Source organism: Podarcis bocagei (genome assembly GCF_964188305.1).
Source record: "Podarcis bocagei genome assembly, chromosome: 8".
NCBI classification, from domain to species: domain Eukaryota; kingdom Metazoa; phylum Chordata; class Lepidosauria; order Squamata; family Lacertidae; genus Podarcis; species Podarcis bocagei.
The window spans coordinates 57,837,619-57,854,554 of record NC_138133.1 but is presented as its reverse complement, the minus strand read 5'-3'; the positions used below and the strand labels follow the sequence as shown (position 1 = coordinate 57,854,554).

Sequence of the window (16,936 nt, the reverse complement as noted above, 5' to 3'; positions counted from 1 at the left end):
CCTAGGTTGGATATTAATTAGCCTGAAAGCTGTTGTCAGATGACAAAAGCATTGTATTCAATGATGTTCCTTTTCCAAATGGAAAAAGGCACTTTAAGAACCAGTTGAGATGTTCTCTTTCATGGTTTATGAATCCAAGAATGAGCATTGAATCCATGCACCATTTCCACGCTACCTACCTCTGCACGCTGCCTTCAGTGCACAGATCCTGGATTTCTTAAACCAGGGCTGTCTGTTTTTTGTTTCTGTTTTGCTTTTTTCAACTTTGCCTAGCAGGACATCCAAATGCAATTTAACGGAGCTGATAGAATAGTAATTGGAGTGAATGCAATTACTGTTAAAATCAGACTTTGTGACCTACAAGAACTCTCTATGAATCATTTCCCTTGAATTAAAATGTTCCTGTACAACACATGGCTACCTATTGTCCCGATGAAGGGAATAACATATTTTTATTAGCATCGGTGCTAAATCTATATAGCAAGATTAAGATATGAATTCTATATATGTTAAGCTTTGCATGGGCCAGATGTTGGATTATAACAGTTAATGAATGAAGTACAGGGTTTGGGAAATAAATGTAACTTCTTTCTGTCCATACCATTTTTCCTAGGTTTTCTTCAAAGAGATTTTTTTGTATATCTTAGAAACCTCTACTAGCTCCTTTGATCATAAATGGATGGTTATACAAACACTGACAAGGATATGCGCAGGTATTACTCCATTGGGCATACCTATTTGCTTTTCAAAGGTTTAGGGTCACATGTCTTGCTAGTTTTGAGGGGTTTTGTTGCTATGCCTATATGTTTACCTAGCAAAGCTTTTCAATGTATAATTTTGTTCCTGTTACAGATGCCCAGAGTGTAGTGGACATCTATGTAAACTATGATTGTGATTTGAATGCTGCAAACATATTTGAAAGACTAGTTAATGACCTTTCCAAGATTGCTCAAGGAAGAGGCAGCCAAGAACTTGGAATGACCAACATTCAGGTAAAAACTATGGCGTATCTCAGTATGTTTCTAGTAGTAAAAAAAATTTAAATTAACATTGAATATTACCTAAATCTTTTTGCAATTATATACAAATTATTGCAGGAGCTAAGCCTGAGAAAGAAGGGACTTGAATGCTTAGTCTCCATATTGAAGTGCATGGTGGAATGGAGTAAGGATCAGTATGTAAATCCCAACTCTCAAACAACCCTAGGTAAGCTGTTTTGACATTCTTATTCTTTAGTGATGTGTTGACCTGAAATGCACTGAAGTTGATTTTCCTGTTTGCTAAGTATGACAACTTGCCCTGCTCAGATATGTAAATTACTGCAGCTACAGGTATGATTGGGCTTTTCACGCATGTGTGAAGTCTGCAAATAATAGAGTGTTGGATGCAGAGAGACACCCGTAGAGGAAATACTGGTGTTGGCACTGTTCTACAAACTGTTACACAAGAGACTTCAAACAACCGCATTCTTACCCAAGCGCATATTTTGAGACCTTGGGCAAGAGATCATGCAATACCCTGTGATGACAGAAGCACACAATTACCTCTCCTCACATTTTGTTAAGTTGGGAAAAGTTCTTCCATTTGCAGTAGTTTTCCCACAGCCACTTGCCAGACGGTTTCCTACATCCTTTACAGATATGTAAGCTGTTTTTATGTCATCATATAATGTGCTGCAAAGATTCACAATGTCTAGAATTGCAGCATCCTTTGATCTTGTAAAGGGTTGTATCATTCGTTATAATAAATACATCTGTCAGGGTACAGTGGTACCTTGGTTCTCAAACTTAATCCGTTCTGGAAGTCCATTCCAAAACCAAAGCGTTCCAGAACCAAGGTGTGCTTTCCCACAGAAAGTAATGCAAAACGGATTAATCCAGAATTTTAAACAGCAATTTAACATGAATTTTACTATCTAATGAGACCATTGATCCATAAAATGAAAGCAATAATCAATGTACTGTACATAAAACAAATAAGACAGTATTGTAGATGATAAAAAAAAAAAAATCCTTACCTGCACTGATGTTAGTCATTGTTTGGATGGGGGGCTTTTATCCATTTCTGCAGTCACACAATCAGTCAGTCAGTAGTTGAACTGGGTTCCACACAGTCACAAAAACAAATTAACCAAAAAAGCCTCAAAAACAAAAACACAAAATAAATAGCAAAAACCAAAAAACCAAAGCACCAAACTTAATCCGTTCTGGAGTCCGTTTGACTTCTGAAATGTTTGAAAACCAAGGCGCAGCTTTTGATTGGTGCCGGCGCCCCGGAAACAATAGCCGACAACCGCACCAGACATTTGGCTTCCAAAAAACATTCAAAAACCGGAACACTTACTTCCAGGTTTTAGACGTTAAGAACCAAGGCGTTTGAGTACCAAGGCATTTGAGAACCAAGGTACCGCTGTATTATTTTAAATCTTTCAACTTTTTGTTATTATTCTTCTATAAAATTAATTTTCTTCCAACTTTCAGATCTGATATTCTTGCTTAGGTTCATTTTCAAAAAAAAAAATGTTAATGTTATGACTCTCTGTCACATAGAACTAGTGACGTATATCTTACTAAATATTATTAATAACTAGGCTTTGAATGTGATGATGGACAGTTAACAAATCAGCAACTTCTAAAAATGGTACAAACATCAACTAATTTGTAAAGATCATTTTCCTTTGCTATTCTTGTGCAGGACAAGAAAAACCCACAGAACAAGACAGCACTGAAACAAAACACCCTGAGACAATTAACCGATATGGCAGCTTAAATTCCTTAGACTCCACAGCTTCATCAGGAATTGGTAGCTATAGCACGCAGATGTCTGGTACTGACAATCCAGAGCAGTTTGAGGTTCTAAAGCAACAGAAGGAAATAATAGAACAAGGAATAGATTTGTAAGTTTATTTGTTTAACCCATAATGTAAATTGTCAGAATGCAGGGGAGTCTCCTGATACCATTTTCTTTCATCTACTACCTTTTACTTCCTTTGTAGAAAGAATATTGTAGCATCTATTTTTCAAAGTGCAAACTTCACTGGAACTGTACTTACAAACTTTGAGGACTACAGACTTACAGGCCAATTAATCAGATTTAAGTCTTAACTGCATTCAGTAAGACTTATTTTCTAGGATGTGCACTTGGGATTTGAGCTTCAGCTTGACTCTGGTTTTCTTTTGGCCTTTTACCTCACAGTTACTAAGGTGTTACCCAATTACATCTATGCTGAAAGCTTTGGTAGTTTTTTTCATTCCTTGCTTTCCTGAGCTACTGCTAGAAATGGAGTAGGATGTGAATGCAGTTGTTTAAAAAACAAAACTCAAAAGCCAGAAATGTGGACAAAGATCAGGTGGAAACAACAGTGATAATAGATATAAAGTCAAGGAGAAGTAGAATATTAGTATTGCATAGGCATTTAGAAGGAATTTAGAATTTACTGTGATCTTATTCTTATGTATATTAAGAAGTAGTTATGAGGAACTGCGAGGTGGAAATATGACAGCCTGGTGTTGAAATATATTATGATTTTTATATCCTTTCCCCTCTCTTGTCAGCTTCCCACCCCACAAAAATGCATTCAAATATGTTAACAGTATGGTAAATTGGAACTTCTCCTACTAATTTACTATTGCTTAGGGATGGGTTTCTTACTCTTCAAATTATGGCTCAGATGCAGAAGAAGCTTCTCTGGGTTTTGATTTTTAAATGGGTCTTGGGATGATTGTGGTGCCAAGTTGTGAATCCCCCTCAGCATGCAGATGTTTTTGCATTGTATGTGCATTTTCAGTGATTAATGAACATGTGATTTAACATACAGGTTTAATAAGAAACCAAAGAGAGGAATTCAGTACCTGCAAGAGCAAGGTATGCTTGGTACTACTCCTGAAGATATTGCCCAGTTCTTGCATCAAGAAGAAAGATTAGACTCTGTAAGAAAAATGTTATTAATGTCCAATGTATTTCATATGCGATTTGCTTTGTAAATACAATTGCAGTAGTTTGAGCTAGACTCCAACTTATTCCTATCATAACTGTGTAATGGTAAAGAAGTGTTTATAGCTACACCCCAGAGAGTTCATTTAAGCACACCCAAGGGCCTCACATGTCCAGCAAGACTTGTGGCAAAACAAATTGAAGCAGCAGCAGCCCTTGTACCACTTTCCCCACTGTGAGCAAGAGACTACATTCTAAGAATAGTCCTACTGGCTGTCTGGAATATGTGTAGCTTGCACATAGCTTAGACCTGATTATGAATTTGTAATAGATGGATAAATAATCCCATTTCAAGCATCTTAAGAGTTTCATCACAAATAAATGGAAGGGTTTCTCATCTGTAGTGTGTTATCTAAAATAACTGCTCTCCCCTTTCTAAATAGCTGGTGGCAGTGGGGGAAAGACTGCCTTTACTGGCTTCAGCAAAGTAAAATTATCCCAGGTTTCCTTGGTGCAGCAGCATAGGATCATCCTTAAAAGGACAAATACAGTACCCATTTTTATTTTTAATTTAAATGTGAACACGCTTCTGAAATCTAGAGCATCTTATAGGTCAAGATGAATGTGAAGATGATCTTCTGGGCATGTATGATCTTGGTTGATTAGAACTTCAAATTTCAGAGCTTAAATGATGCAGAATCTGTTATGGGCCAGAAACTAATTGTCTCAAATGCTGTGGGCAACAGTTCATAGAACTGGGGGTTGGGGGAGTACAGTAAATTAATAATAATAATAATAATAATTTTAAAAAAATTATTTATATCCCGCCCTCCCCAGCCGAAGCCGGGCTCAGGGCGGCTAACATCAAATAATCCAACATTCTAAAAAACATTTCATTATAAAAATTAATTAAAATCAAATTGATGGCAACCGTTAAGCAAAATTCTGTGCAGATTGCCAGAGGAGGGAGTCAGGCTGCGCCCTGACCAAAGGCCTGGTGGAACAGCTCTGTCTTGCAGGCCCTGCGGAAAGATGTCAGGTCCCGCAGGGCCCTAGTCTCTTGTGACAGAGCGTTCCACCAGATTGGAGCCGCAGCCGAGAAAGCCCTGGCTCTAGTTGAGGCCAGCCTAACCTCTCTGTGGCCTGGGACCTGGAGGATACCATCCTAATGTGAGGTTGCTCTCTTGCTTACATTGGCAGTCAGCTAGTTTCTTGCCTTTTTTTAAATGGAAGGAAGGTGGGTTTCTTCCCCTATCAAGCACTTCATTGGAGCTAATAAACTTTCCTGTGCTGTAGTGTGGATTGCAATAATCAGCAACCAACAGAGCAATGTATTTTGGGTGTTTATTTTTTCAATATTTAAAAAAATGAAAAATGCAGTATGGCTGGATCACTTTCCATTTGGTTGTATACATGTTGACCTGACCTGGAATTAATTATTTTCATTTTAGACTCAAGTTGGGGAGTTCCTAGGAGACAATGATAAATTTAATAAGGAAGTTATGTATGCATATGTGGACCAGCATGACTTTTCAGCAAAGGATTTTGTTTCTGCTCTGCGCATGTTTTTGGAAGGCTTTCGTCTTCCGGGAGAAGCTCAGAAAATAGATAGATTGATGGAGAAATTTGCTGCTAGATACTTGGAGTGCAACCAAGGGTAAGTGGCTTTCTCTTGCCTTTGTCTAATCTATAGCTGGATAAAGGGGAAAATTGATTATATATATTTTTTGTTTCAGGCAAACCCTCTTTGCTAGTGCTGACACTGCTTATGTCTTGGCTTATTCAATTATCATGTTGACAACAGATCTCCATAGCCCGCAGGTACATTACTTAGAACCTATTAATTATAACTTGAATCTACAAAGTGACTCACTCAGGTTTATTAAACCAGCACCATTTTAAGCTGACTTTACTTCTGATTTAAATAAATCTTATTTTCCTCCTGCATCTTAAGTCTTGATTGCAACCCCTTGACCCTGGAACACCTTCCCAAGAGTTCCAGATGGCTCCCATGTTGATGATTTTTAGGCAGGTGGTAAAAACTTACTTATTTCTTCAGGCTTCTGGCCTGTTTTAAATTCTTGCCTGCTGACTAGATTTGTCTGGGTAGATTGTGGGGTTTGTGCATGCGTCTTTTTAAATGTTCTGTCCATTTTTTGTATTGCGTTACTATGTTGTAAGCCTTTTGAGGGCCAAAAGGCAAGGTACAAATAATTTTATAAAGTCGACTGTTTTCTGCCACAGTAGGGGCATTTCTGTATATGAATGTGTTACAGTACTTTAGATAAGGAAACCAACATAATGAAACATACTTTTGCTTAGATGTTACCAGCACTATTAATAGAACAGATATATTATTCAAAGGCACCCACAGACAAAAGCTTGGTGAATGCTAGTAGGCAGGCCGTTCGAGTGCACAGTGTGTTGAATATGAACCAAGCCTTTTTCTTCAGAACTGCCCTTGGAGAGATATGGAAGCTGCCATTATCATTCTGATTTTTATAGCCCACTTCTATGTCTGTATGAAGTTGATGAAGTTTAAGAGCCAGTGTGGTGCAGTGGTTAAGAGCGGTGGACTCGTAATCTGGTGAACTGGGTTCGCTTCCCCGCTCCTCCACATGCAGCTGCTGGGTGACCTTGGGCCAGTCACACTTCTCTGAAGTCTCTCAGCCCCACTCACCTCACAGGGTGTTTGTTGTGGGGGAAGAAGGGAAAGGAGAATGTTAACCACTTTGAGACTCCTTCGGGTACTGATAAAGCGGGATATCAAATCCAAACTCTTCCTCTTCTTCTTAATCAACAGTAGCATAGACTGGTGGGTGATGGAGGAGAGAGAGAGATACCTGAGTGTGTGGACTAGATGGGATCCTTCCCTGAGTATTTTTTCTTGAAGTTTCCTCTCTTGGTAGATTCTGTGACTATGTATTCATACATCCTGGTGTAATTCCTACTGATGTTGCTTTCGTGGCTAATACTAAACTGCTCCCCCCCCCCCTAATTTCTAGGTAAAGAATAAAATGACAAAAGAACAATACATTAAGATGAACAGAGGTATCAATGATAGCAAGGATCTCCCTGAAGAATATCTATCTGCCATATATAATGAAATAGCAGGGAAAAAGATCTCAATGAAGGAAACAAAAGAGTTGACGATACCAACAAAAACAAGTAAACAAAGTAAGCCCCCACAGCATACCAAGCTTCACAGAATAATTGTTGCTTCTCACTTCCTTGTTGATACTGACAACCAACCTAATAAAACTATCTTGTTATAATGTATCTTTCAAAAAAATAATAATCAGTGAGCAAGTACATGTACACATCTCGTTACTCTTCTGCATTCTCTGTCTTTATATAGAGATATAAGACCGTGTGTGCAAATAAATGGCAACAGCAAAATTGCACTAAATTGCAGTATAGGAGGGAAGTTAAAATAAATGCATTTTCATATTTCATATAAATGTAGCTTTCTGTTGAAACCAGCATATGTATTGTGTGTTTTTTATTACAACCATGATTTTGTTGGAACTGAACCTGTTCTTGTCTAAATTTCTAGTTGTACAGGCATGTTTCAAACGGTTGGCCTTTCTTCCTCTCCTGCAATTGATAACACTCATGAAATCTGTAATAGTTCTTGTTGCAAACATTAACTGTTCACATTTCAGCTCTGAATATCAACATATTATATATTGGAGTCAATATTTTCAAGGGAGTAGGCAGAGTTTTGTTAGGGTGTAGCAAATTATCCCCCTCCTTCAAAACCAGTCCTTTAACAGTTTTATTTGTATTCTTAAGAAAATCTATGTGTGTGGCTAAATCGTGGATGATAAATCACTTACGATAATGAGTGGGGAACCTGGACCAATGCTTCCATCATCCCTGGCCATTGGCCATGCTTGTTGGGGCTTATGATGTGCAGTCCAGCAACATCTGGAGAGCCATGGGCTCCTTACACCTTCTTTAGATTATTTCACTGGGGTGACATCAAGTGATGCCTCTTTAATTGTGCCGTAGTTTTCCTCTATGCCTTGAGCATATCGCCCCTTTCCCAATTTGAAAACTGAAAACATCTTGTTTAAAAGCTTAAAACATTCCATTGTGTCTTTGTCTTGTGAGAAACAAGTCAAACCTTATATGGTAAAATGGGCAAAGGTTTTACAATTGTATATGGTAGGTTTAGCAAAAAGTGTTGGATCTGTTAATAAGAAAGTGGAAATTGGTTTCATATATGGTAGATGTCTGAAGCCAAGAGTGTACTGAGCAAAGATAAGGAATAAAAGAGAGCTAATAACACAGAGATTTGGAAATTGATCCACTCTTGTTTTTGTTATGCAAGAGATTTGCCAGTGGGTTTCCAGTAAATAATTATGTATATGTGCATTGTATTAATGGTTAGATTTTGTATGCCTATCAGCGAAGGACAGCAATTCCTACAGTGCGGGTAGAATATATGACTGCATGGTTATTTAAAAACTAACCAAGTTAGAATGTAGGAAGGAAGACAAACATAAAACAATTTTTTATAGGATGGAAACTATTTATTTATTGAATGTTGGCAGAGCACGTCCATAGGCACAAAACATTTATTTCTTTGATTAAAAACGTATCAACATGATTGTTACAAGTTGTGCATATATTGCTGGCATTATAAGTATGTTTTTCTTTGTATATTTGTTTTGTCTTGGTTTAGATTTTGTATAGAATAAAATGTTTTTAAAATGCTTCCAGATGTACCTAGTGAAAAGCAGAGGCGACTTCTTTATAATTTAGAAATGGAGCAGATGGCTAAAACAGCTAAAGCTCTGATGGAGGCAGTGAGCCATGTTCAAGCTCCTTTCACAAGCGCAACACACTTGGAACATGTAAGACCAATGTTCAAGGTAAGTCTTATAAATATTCCTCTTTTGTACTATGACTGCATGCTTCCTCTAAATAGGTGAATATTTTACATTTTAAAACACTATTGAAGGGAGTTCTTTGCTTTCTAAGAACACAAATTTCACTATCACCAGTGTCAATTACTAGCTAGCTAAATGCATAATAAATAGCTTAACAAGAAATCTTATGCGCAAGGAGCTGGTAGAGAGCAGGGCAGCACAAACGAGGGCAGCGTAAAGTCACAGCAGATCCTGGGCCTGTTCGGAAGCCCAAGGGGGGAGGAATTTACAGAGTGGCAACACAAAATACAGAGAGCTGGCACGCTTGGTGTCACCGTGGCAACCAAGGCCAACTGTTGACATACACAGCAGACAGTTCCCAAACTCCCTGTCCAGAATAGACGCACTGTGAAGCCATGCAGAGAGAGCCCATGGATAACAATGAGAATACCCCTGCTTTGGAGTGTAAACATGGAAGTAGGGGCAGGGCAATTTGGTGACTCTAGCAATGTGGCAGCCATAAATGCAGTGTACCCTGGCCATGCCCATCATTATGCCATACCAGACACACAGTAACAGTGTGACCAGGTAAATAAACCCGTATGGAAAACACCAGCATCCCTAAGCTTTATTTATTATAGATTTAAAACTAAATAAATGAAAAGTCAACAGGTGAATCAAGTTTGTCTGCATTATAGCTTTATAATGCTGTTCACATTTATCTGGACTACATAGTAATTAAAGTGTGTGCTGCTGTTTGAACAATTTATTTGGTTTTTTTTATTCTAGTTGGCATGGACACCATTCTTGGCTGCATTCAGTGTAGGTTTGCAAGACTGTGATGACACAGAAGTTGCCTCTCTTTGCCTAGAAGGCATACGATGTGCAATTAGAATAGCATGCATTTTTAACATCCAGGTAATACTGAATTCTAAGGTTCACCAATACCAAGGTTCTAAGTATTGTAAATATTTGTGATTATATAGTAGCATTGTGCCATAAAATACATGGTGTGATTTTCCAACATTATAATGTTATATCTTACTCTGGTTTTAGCTTATTGGTGATTTTTTTGTGGAATGTTTTAATAACAGTTTGTACTTACAATTATATTGTTTTATTCTTTTTGTAAACTGCTTTGAGCTGTTTTGACAATTAAGTAGTATATAATCGTTAAACAAGTAAATTCACTTTAAAAAATGGAAATAATTATAGATTTCAAATGTCAGTGAGATTAATATATACATGAGATTGCAAAGTGGATATAAGGTTATCTTCGGGCACCTTGCCAGCACCTTGTACTGTTTCTAATTAATAGTTTACTAAGAGAGAAAAGACATTCTCATACACAATACAGTGGTACCTCGGGTTACATACACTTCAGGTTACATACACTTCAGGTTACATACGCTTCAGGTTACAGACTCCAGCAACCCAGAAATATTACCTCAGGTTAAGAACTTTGCTTCAGGATGAGAACAGAAATCGTGCAGCGGCGGCGCAGCAGCAGCAGGAGGCCCCATTAGCTAAAGTGGTACTTCAGGTTAAGAACAGTTTCGGGTTAAGAACGGACCTCCGGAACGAATTAAGTTCTTAACCTGAGGTACCACTGTATAGGCAGAAAGTAGTGGTTTCCCTGAGTTTCATCATGAGTAATTCCAGTTCTTTTATTATTTTGGTATAGGAAAAGCTTCCTTAGTAAAATATGTTGCTGTATCTTTTAGTACACCAACTACTAGGAATTCCAAACCTGTTCACTTTGGGGGAGCAATCACTACTGATTAAGCTTCAGCATTACCTGCATTATGTTGATGTATCTGGAAAACTGCTGAGTGTAGATCTCAGATCTATTTCTTCTGTATTTTGTTGTGTTGAGTGAGTTCATACCATAGTAGGCAAGTGTTAGGATTCCTGATTATCTCATTGAGATCATAACCTTTTGGGTTTTAATTTTGTTCATGTATGGAACAATTGTTTATTTTTATTATATGGATAGATATAGATATACTGCCTGTTAAGAAAACGTCTCAATAAAACCCATTAAAATGCAATAATAAGATAAATCCAGCAGCACTGAATCAGTAAAAAAATTAACTAAAAATGTTATGACAAATGGCTGGCATCAGATTATAGCTGTCCAAAATGGTAGCTGTTTTCATATGATCTTTGAAGAACTTGAGGAAAGTAGGTGACTCTCATAATTCAGTTTGCACACTCCTCTAGGAATGATGCACCGACACATAAAGAGAAAAAAGCCTACTTCTTATATAAAATCTGGTTCACAACTTTTGTAGTATTTGTGTTTGAGTACCGTAAGGAAGGGACGCGGGTGGCACTGTGGGTTAAAGCCTCAGCGCCTAGGACTTGCCGATTGAAAGGTCGGCGGTTCGAATCCCCGCGGCGGGGTGCGCTCCCGTCGTTCGGTCCCAGCGCCTGCCAACCTAGCAGTTCGAAAGCACCTTCGGGTGCATGTAGATAAATAGGGACCGCTTACCAGCGGGAAGGTAAACGGCGTTCCATGTGCTGCGCTGGCTTGCCAGATGCAGCTTGTCACGCTGGCCACGTGACCCGGAAGTGTCTGCGGACACTTCCGCTGGCCTATAGAGTGAGATGAGCGCACAACCCTAGAGTCTGGCAAGACTGGCCCGTACGGGCAGGGGTGCCTTTACCTTTTTACCATAAGGAAAGGGACGCGTGTGGCGCTGTGGGTTAAACCACAGAGCCTAGGGCTTGCCAATCAGAAAGGAGGCGGTTCGAATCCCCGCGATGGGGTGAGCTCCCGTTGCTCGGTCCCTGCTCCTGCCAACCTAGCAGTTCAAAAGCATGTCAAAGTCAAGTAAATAAATAGGTACCGCTCCGGCGGAAAGATAAATGGCGTTTCTTTGCGCTGCTCTGGTTTGCCAGAAGCGGCTTAGTCATGCCGGCCACATGACCCAGAAGCTGTATGCTGGCTCCCTTGGCCAATAAAGCGAAATGAGCGCCGCAACCCCAGAGTCGGCCACGACCGGACCTAATGGTCAGGGGTCCCTTTACCTTTACCGTAAGGAAGCAGCCAGAGTCTCCTGTGTTTCCCCTCCCTCCATTACATTGGCTTCAGTATTGACATCTTGCATCTCTATTAATACAATACTATGGTGTAGTAACTGCTGTGATATCTAGCAGTAGATGAACTAGGTAAATCTTGATGAATTAAAACACTCATTTTTCTTCCTATAGCTTGAAAGGGATGCTTATGTCCAAGCACTAGCAAGATTTACTTTACTTACGGTGAATTCTGGTATTACTGAAATGAAACAGAAGAACATTGATACTATAAAAACACTCATTACAGTGGCTCATACTGACGGAAATTACTTGGGAACTTCTTGGCATGAGGTAGATTATATTTTTATTTGCTATATAATAACTGAATGTGTAGAATATACATTCTCTGTGTATATATTTGCATGATGCATAGATAACTTTTTCATATACTAAAACCATATTGTCAAATTTAATTGTATATTAATATTTCTAAGAGTGTTTGTGTCAGTGTGAGATACCTAAAAGGTTTCTGGAATTTTGCTTATGTGTATGGATGAAAATTGCAAGGGTTTACTAACATTTGATGTTAAAAATGATCTGTCTTTCAGCAGATTGATTATTTTATTTTTCTGTATTCTTTTTTAAATTCAAGATTTTGAAATGCATCAGTCAGCTTGAATTGGCACAGTTAATAGGTACTGGAGTAAAGCCACGTTACATCTCTGGGACTGTGAGAGGACGAGAAGGTTCTTTTACAGGAACAAAGGATCAGGCACCTGATGAATTTGCAAGTCTAGGAATAGGCAAGTATTGTAAATACTAACTACTAGCTGGCAAAATTGCTTTAAGTACATTATGTCTGCCTTGTTGCTGGTTTAGATTTGTTGGTGACAAATTATTTTCCTGTAGAAAGAAGAGAACTATACAGATATTATATACTATTGCCTGGTGCCTTCATGACATTTCCTTAAGTGCCAGGTGAAAACGTTTCTCTTTTTTTAAAAGATACTTCTTTATTCATTTTATGTACAATCTTTACAACAGAAGATTTCACATCCAAGACGAAACAGTATATAACAAAACCTTGAGTCTCATATTTTCGTTTGTACTGATTCTTCTCATATTCCTTTATTTTACTATTCCTTAATTATTTATTTCTCTATATCCAGGCCTTCGCTGATTAACATTCTGTGGGCTTTTAAATGTGTTTGTGGATGGGGAGTTATTGGTTTGTTTTCATTTTATTATGTATTTTGTGTTCCCATTTTGTATTTTTATGTTGTGAACCACTCTGATCTGATGAAGCGAAATATACAATTTTAATTAAGAATAAGAATGGATGGTATCCAAAATTAGCCATACTTGGAGTAAACCCATTGAAATAACTGAAGGGGACTAACATAGGTGTATTATTTTCAGTGGGACTTTGCACTAGTACATAGTTCTTCCATCATATTCCATGCTGTTCCAGAGGGCCCTGTGATTATCAGGCGTAGCCTTTTTAGAAATATAAGGAGTCCAGTGTATATTTGGGCGGGGAGAGCAAAAATTAGACAACCAACCTTTCTTGCACAAGTGAAAGTTATTTCTACTAACATAAAGTCACCAATCTTTGTGTAAAAGAGCTGTATGTGTCATTGGGCCTTCGTTCATAACATTGACAGACAACAGCTCCTAACAATAGCCAGACGACATTGCAGTGGGAAGCGGTGTGTGTCCTAACTCTAGCACACAGATTTCATCCATTTCTACCATTATCTTCAGTATTGCTGGCAAATATAATTATTTTGATGTTTGCAAAGTTACTTTTTTTCCTTCCTCTTTTCAACAATCCATCCCTTCTTTTAAAAATTGATGCTAGTTGGAGGAAATATGGACTGGAAGCAGATTGCAAGTATTCAAGAATCCATTGGAGAAACTAGCTCACAAAGTGTTGTTGTTGCTGTAGACAGGTATTGTATTGTGTTTGCCTTTTGCTTGATATTGTGATGTTTGTATAGTAGCATAAATATTTTGGCTGCTTTGGAAATACAGTCATACCTTGGGTTACAGACGCTTCAGGTTGCGTTTTTTCGGGTTATGGACCGCCGAAACCCAGAAGTACTGGAACGGGCTACTTCCTGTTTTCGGCGGTCTCGCATGCGCAGAAGCGCTAAATCGTGCTTTGTGCATGCGCAGAAGCGCCAAATCGCAACCCGCACTTGCGCAGAGGCGCGCTGGTTGCGGACGTGCATCCCGTACAGATCACGTTCACAGCCCAAGTGTCCACTGTAGTCATATTGTTAGCATTGTTTTTTTAAATGATACTACCTCTAGTAATGCTCTACTAATGTTTGTTGATCCAAAGAACTAAATGATAAAACTGAGTTAGTGAGGGCAAAATGGAGAGGGTTGGCAAGGTTGCAGGGGCAGAAAAGACGCATGGGAGGACTTCAGATGGCTTTGCGATCCACTTTGTCTTTCTTTGTACCTCTGGCATGGGAGGGGAAGCAAGGGGATGACTGCAAAACTTTGAGAGGATCAGCATGAGGCACCTGTTAATCACCTGTCAAAGCTGAGGTGGGAGCCAACAAGGTCCCCCCCCCCACTTGGTCTAAGGGGAGCTTGGCGAGGTGTGTCTCTGGTAAATGGAGCTGTTGGCAAGTAATGCCAGCAGGGACACAGCTCCTAGTATATGTACAAGCAGTCACCATTTTGTGCAGGGGTTCCATTCCCAGCCCCTGCAGGCACTGGGGGAGTGTGTATAAGCATGCCCCACACACCCATTCTTCCCTTTCCCAGGTCCAAAAGACCCACACATCGGCAACATCATTTGGACATGCCTAAAATGGCCGTCCCCTGTGTATAAATATAAACGCACACATATATATTTATATGTCAAATATTCAGTGGTAGGGTTTGTTGACCTTTAATCTTCATATATATTGAGGAAATCTGCCATGCAAAATTCTTACACAGTTCTGTTAAATTGTGTCTTCGACAGAATATTTACAGGATCTACAAGGCTAGATGGAAATGCTATTGGTAAGTTTTGGATACTGCTTACCATACTAGTGTATTAACATTTGTTAAAAAATACATATTAAGTGGATTCTCTGTGGATTTAACAGTGGATTTTGTTCGATGGCTTTGTGCTGTGTCTATGGATGAACTGCTGTCTGCCACTCATCCTCGGATGTTTAGCCTGCAGAAGATAGTGGAGATTTCTTACTATAACATGGGGAGAATAAGGCTTCAGTGGTCTAGAATCTGGGAAGTTATTGGAGATCATTTCAATAAGGTATGCCTAATATTTACTAGCTCTTCCACAAAGCCAAGTGAACCTTTTAATCTGTATAATAAAAATGCCCCATCAGCATTTTGAGTGCTGAAGATACCACCAGTTAATTACGACTTACTGAAAGTTAGACTTCGAGAAAAGTTTTAGAAAATAATTATGCTAATAAATAGTTCTACTTAGAGGAAACAGTGCATTTATAATGTTTTTGTATAATTTCCTGCTGGTTTTGCCATACAGTTATTTACAGATTTAAATAATTATGTATTTTTTTTTTTACTTTTTACATTGCATATCATGAGTTTCTAACTTGGCTTTGCTAGGTTGGCTGTAATCCCAATGAAGATGTAGCTATTTTCGCAGTCGATTCCTTAAGGCAGTTATCAATGAAGTTCTTAGAAAAAGGGGAACTTGCTAATTTCCGATTCCAGAAGGACTTCTTAAGACCATTTGAACATATCATGAAAAGAAACAGGTAAGAAATGATGTGTGATGGGTGAGCTACCTGAAATCATTCTCTCATTCTCTAGTGTACAAAACTAAAGCTTAGAGTAAATTGTTTGTAAATTTTGTCTCTGTTGTAGATCTCCAACCATTCGTGACATGGTTGTTCGCTGCATAGCCCAGATGGTAAACTCCCAAGCAGCAAACATCCGCTCAGGATGGAAGAATATTTTCTCAGTTTTTCATCTGGCGGCATCTGATCAGGATGAAAGTATAGTTGAACTTGCCTTTCAAACTACAGGTCACATTGTCAGTGAGTACCCATGTATAATTTACAGCCTTTTGCCAGGAGGTATAATATATTCTGTTCTTATTGTGTTGCTTTTTAGCTTCAGAATTTAATTGTGTGGTAAAACTTAAATAATAATACTTAATAAAAATCATTCTGCTTTAGAAGGTAAGGGAACTTGTAGCCCATCGGTAGATGCCATTGGCCTACAACTCCCACCATCCCCAGCTGGCTGGGGGTTTTAGGAGTTGAAGTCCAACATTATCTGGTTCACCCCCACTGATTTTATCAAGATAACATCTGTATCTTAAAAATCTTAGAAGTTGTATGCTGTGGTTTAATTGGCAGATATTCTAACTATTCATCTGTACTTTCTTTCCTTCCAGCAATTGTGTTTGAGAAACACTTCCCAGCAACTATAGATTCTTTCCAGGATGCAGTTAAATGCTTGTCCGAATTTGCATGCAATGCAGCTTTTCCAGATACAAGTATGGAAGCAATTCGCCTTATTCGTCATTGTGCAAAATATGTATCAGAAAGGCCACAGGTATAATTTATAGGTGGTAGTAGTATTTATGTACAGCTTCATCTGCTAAGTCTTGACCATAAATGTTCTGGTGTAAAATAGAGGAGAGAATTTCATGGGATGACGTTTGTTTCTGAATGTGATCCAGTTTCAACCAAGCCCAGCGCATCCCCCCCCCCCCCCCGAGACCATGGCATCTGGGGGATCTGGTCAGAAAAAAATCTCTCTCTAAAGATATTAATTCCAAGATATGTGTGATATATATTTTATAATCTCAAAATAGTATTTAATGAATTTACAGTATGTATTCCAGATTATTTAAAAATGATTTAGGAATTGCTTTAAAATTAATTTTAGGTGCTGTTCACCAATGTGAATTTAGGAAGCAAAATGAATAACAACAACAACAATAACCATAATTTTATTCCTTCCAGTAGCACCTTAGAGACCAACTAAGTTAGTTATTGGTATGAGCTTTTGTGTGCATGCACAGTTCTTCAGATACACTGAAACAGAAGTCACCAGACCCTTATTATTTATACCCTGCCCATCTGGCTGGCTAAGCA

The 16,936-nt window shown here is 38.6% G+C and overlaps 1 protein-coding gene across 2 annotated transcripts in view; it reads left to right on the top strand.

Moving 5' to 3' along the window:
* The window catches only part of ARFGEF1 (ARF guanine nucleotide exchange factor 1), a 75,284-nt gene that overhangs the window by 46,094 nt on the left and 12,254 nt on the right, over positions 1 to 16,936 (top strand). The window contains exons 11-28 of one of the 2 annotated variants that reach the window (XM_081204300.1): positions 614 to 713; positions 853 to 992; positions 1,098 to 1,206; positions 2,695 to 2,896; positions 3,818 to 3,929; positions 5,385 to 5,590; positions 5,670 to 5,754; positions 6,939 to 7,110; positions 8,662 to 8,813; positions 9,600 to 9,728; positions 12,027 to 12,185; positions 12,487 to 12,637; positions 13,696 to 13,786; positions 14,818 to 14,858; positions 14,945 to 15,114; positions 15,435 to 15,586; positions 15,696 to 15,868; positions 16,231 to 16,391. In XM_081204300.1, coding sequence (XP_081060426.1) covers positions 614 to 713; positions 853 to 992; positions 1,098 to 1,206; positions 2,695 to 2,896; positions 3,818 to 3,929; positions 5,385 to 5,590; positions 5,670 to 5,754; positions 6,939 to 7,110; positions 8,662 to 8,813; positions 9,600 to 9,728; positions 12,027 to 12,185; positions 12,487 to 12,637; positions 13,696 to 13,786; positions 14,818 to 14,858; positions 14,945 to 15,114; positions 15,435 to 15,586; positions 15,696 to 15,868; positions 16,231 to 16,391 — 2,505 coding nt within the window. Of the gene's footprint in view, positions 1 to 613; positions 717 to 852; positions 993 to 1,097; positions 1,207 to 2,694; positions 2,897 to 3,817; positions 3,930 to 5,384; positions 5,591 to 5,669; positions 5,755 to 6,938; positions 7,111 to 8,661; positions 8,814 to 9,599; positions 9,729 to 12,026; positions 12,186 to 12,486; positions 12,638 to 13,695; positions 13,787 to 14,817; positions 14,859 to 14,944; positions 15,115 to 15,434; positions 15,587 to 15,695; positions 15,869 to 16,230; positions 16,392 to 16,936 lie in introns of both variants that reach the window. The other variant, XM_081204299.1, reaches the window with a different exon arrangement.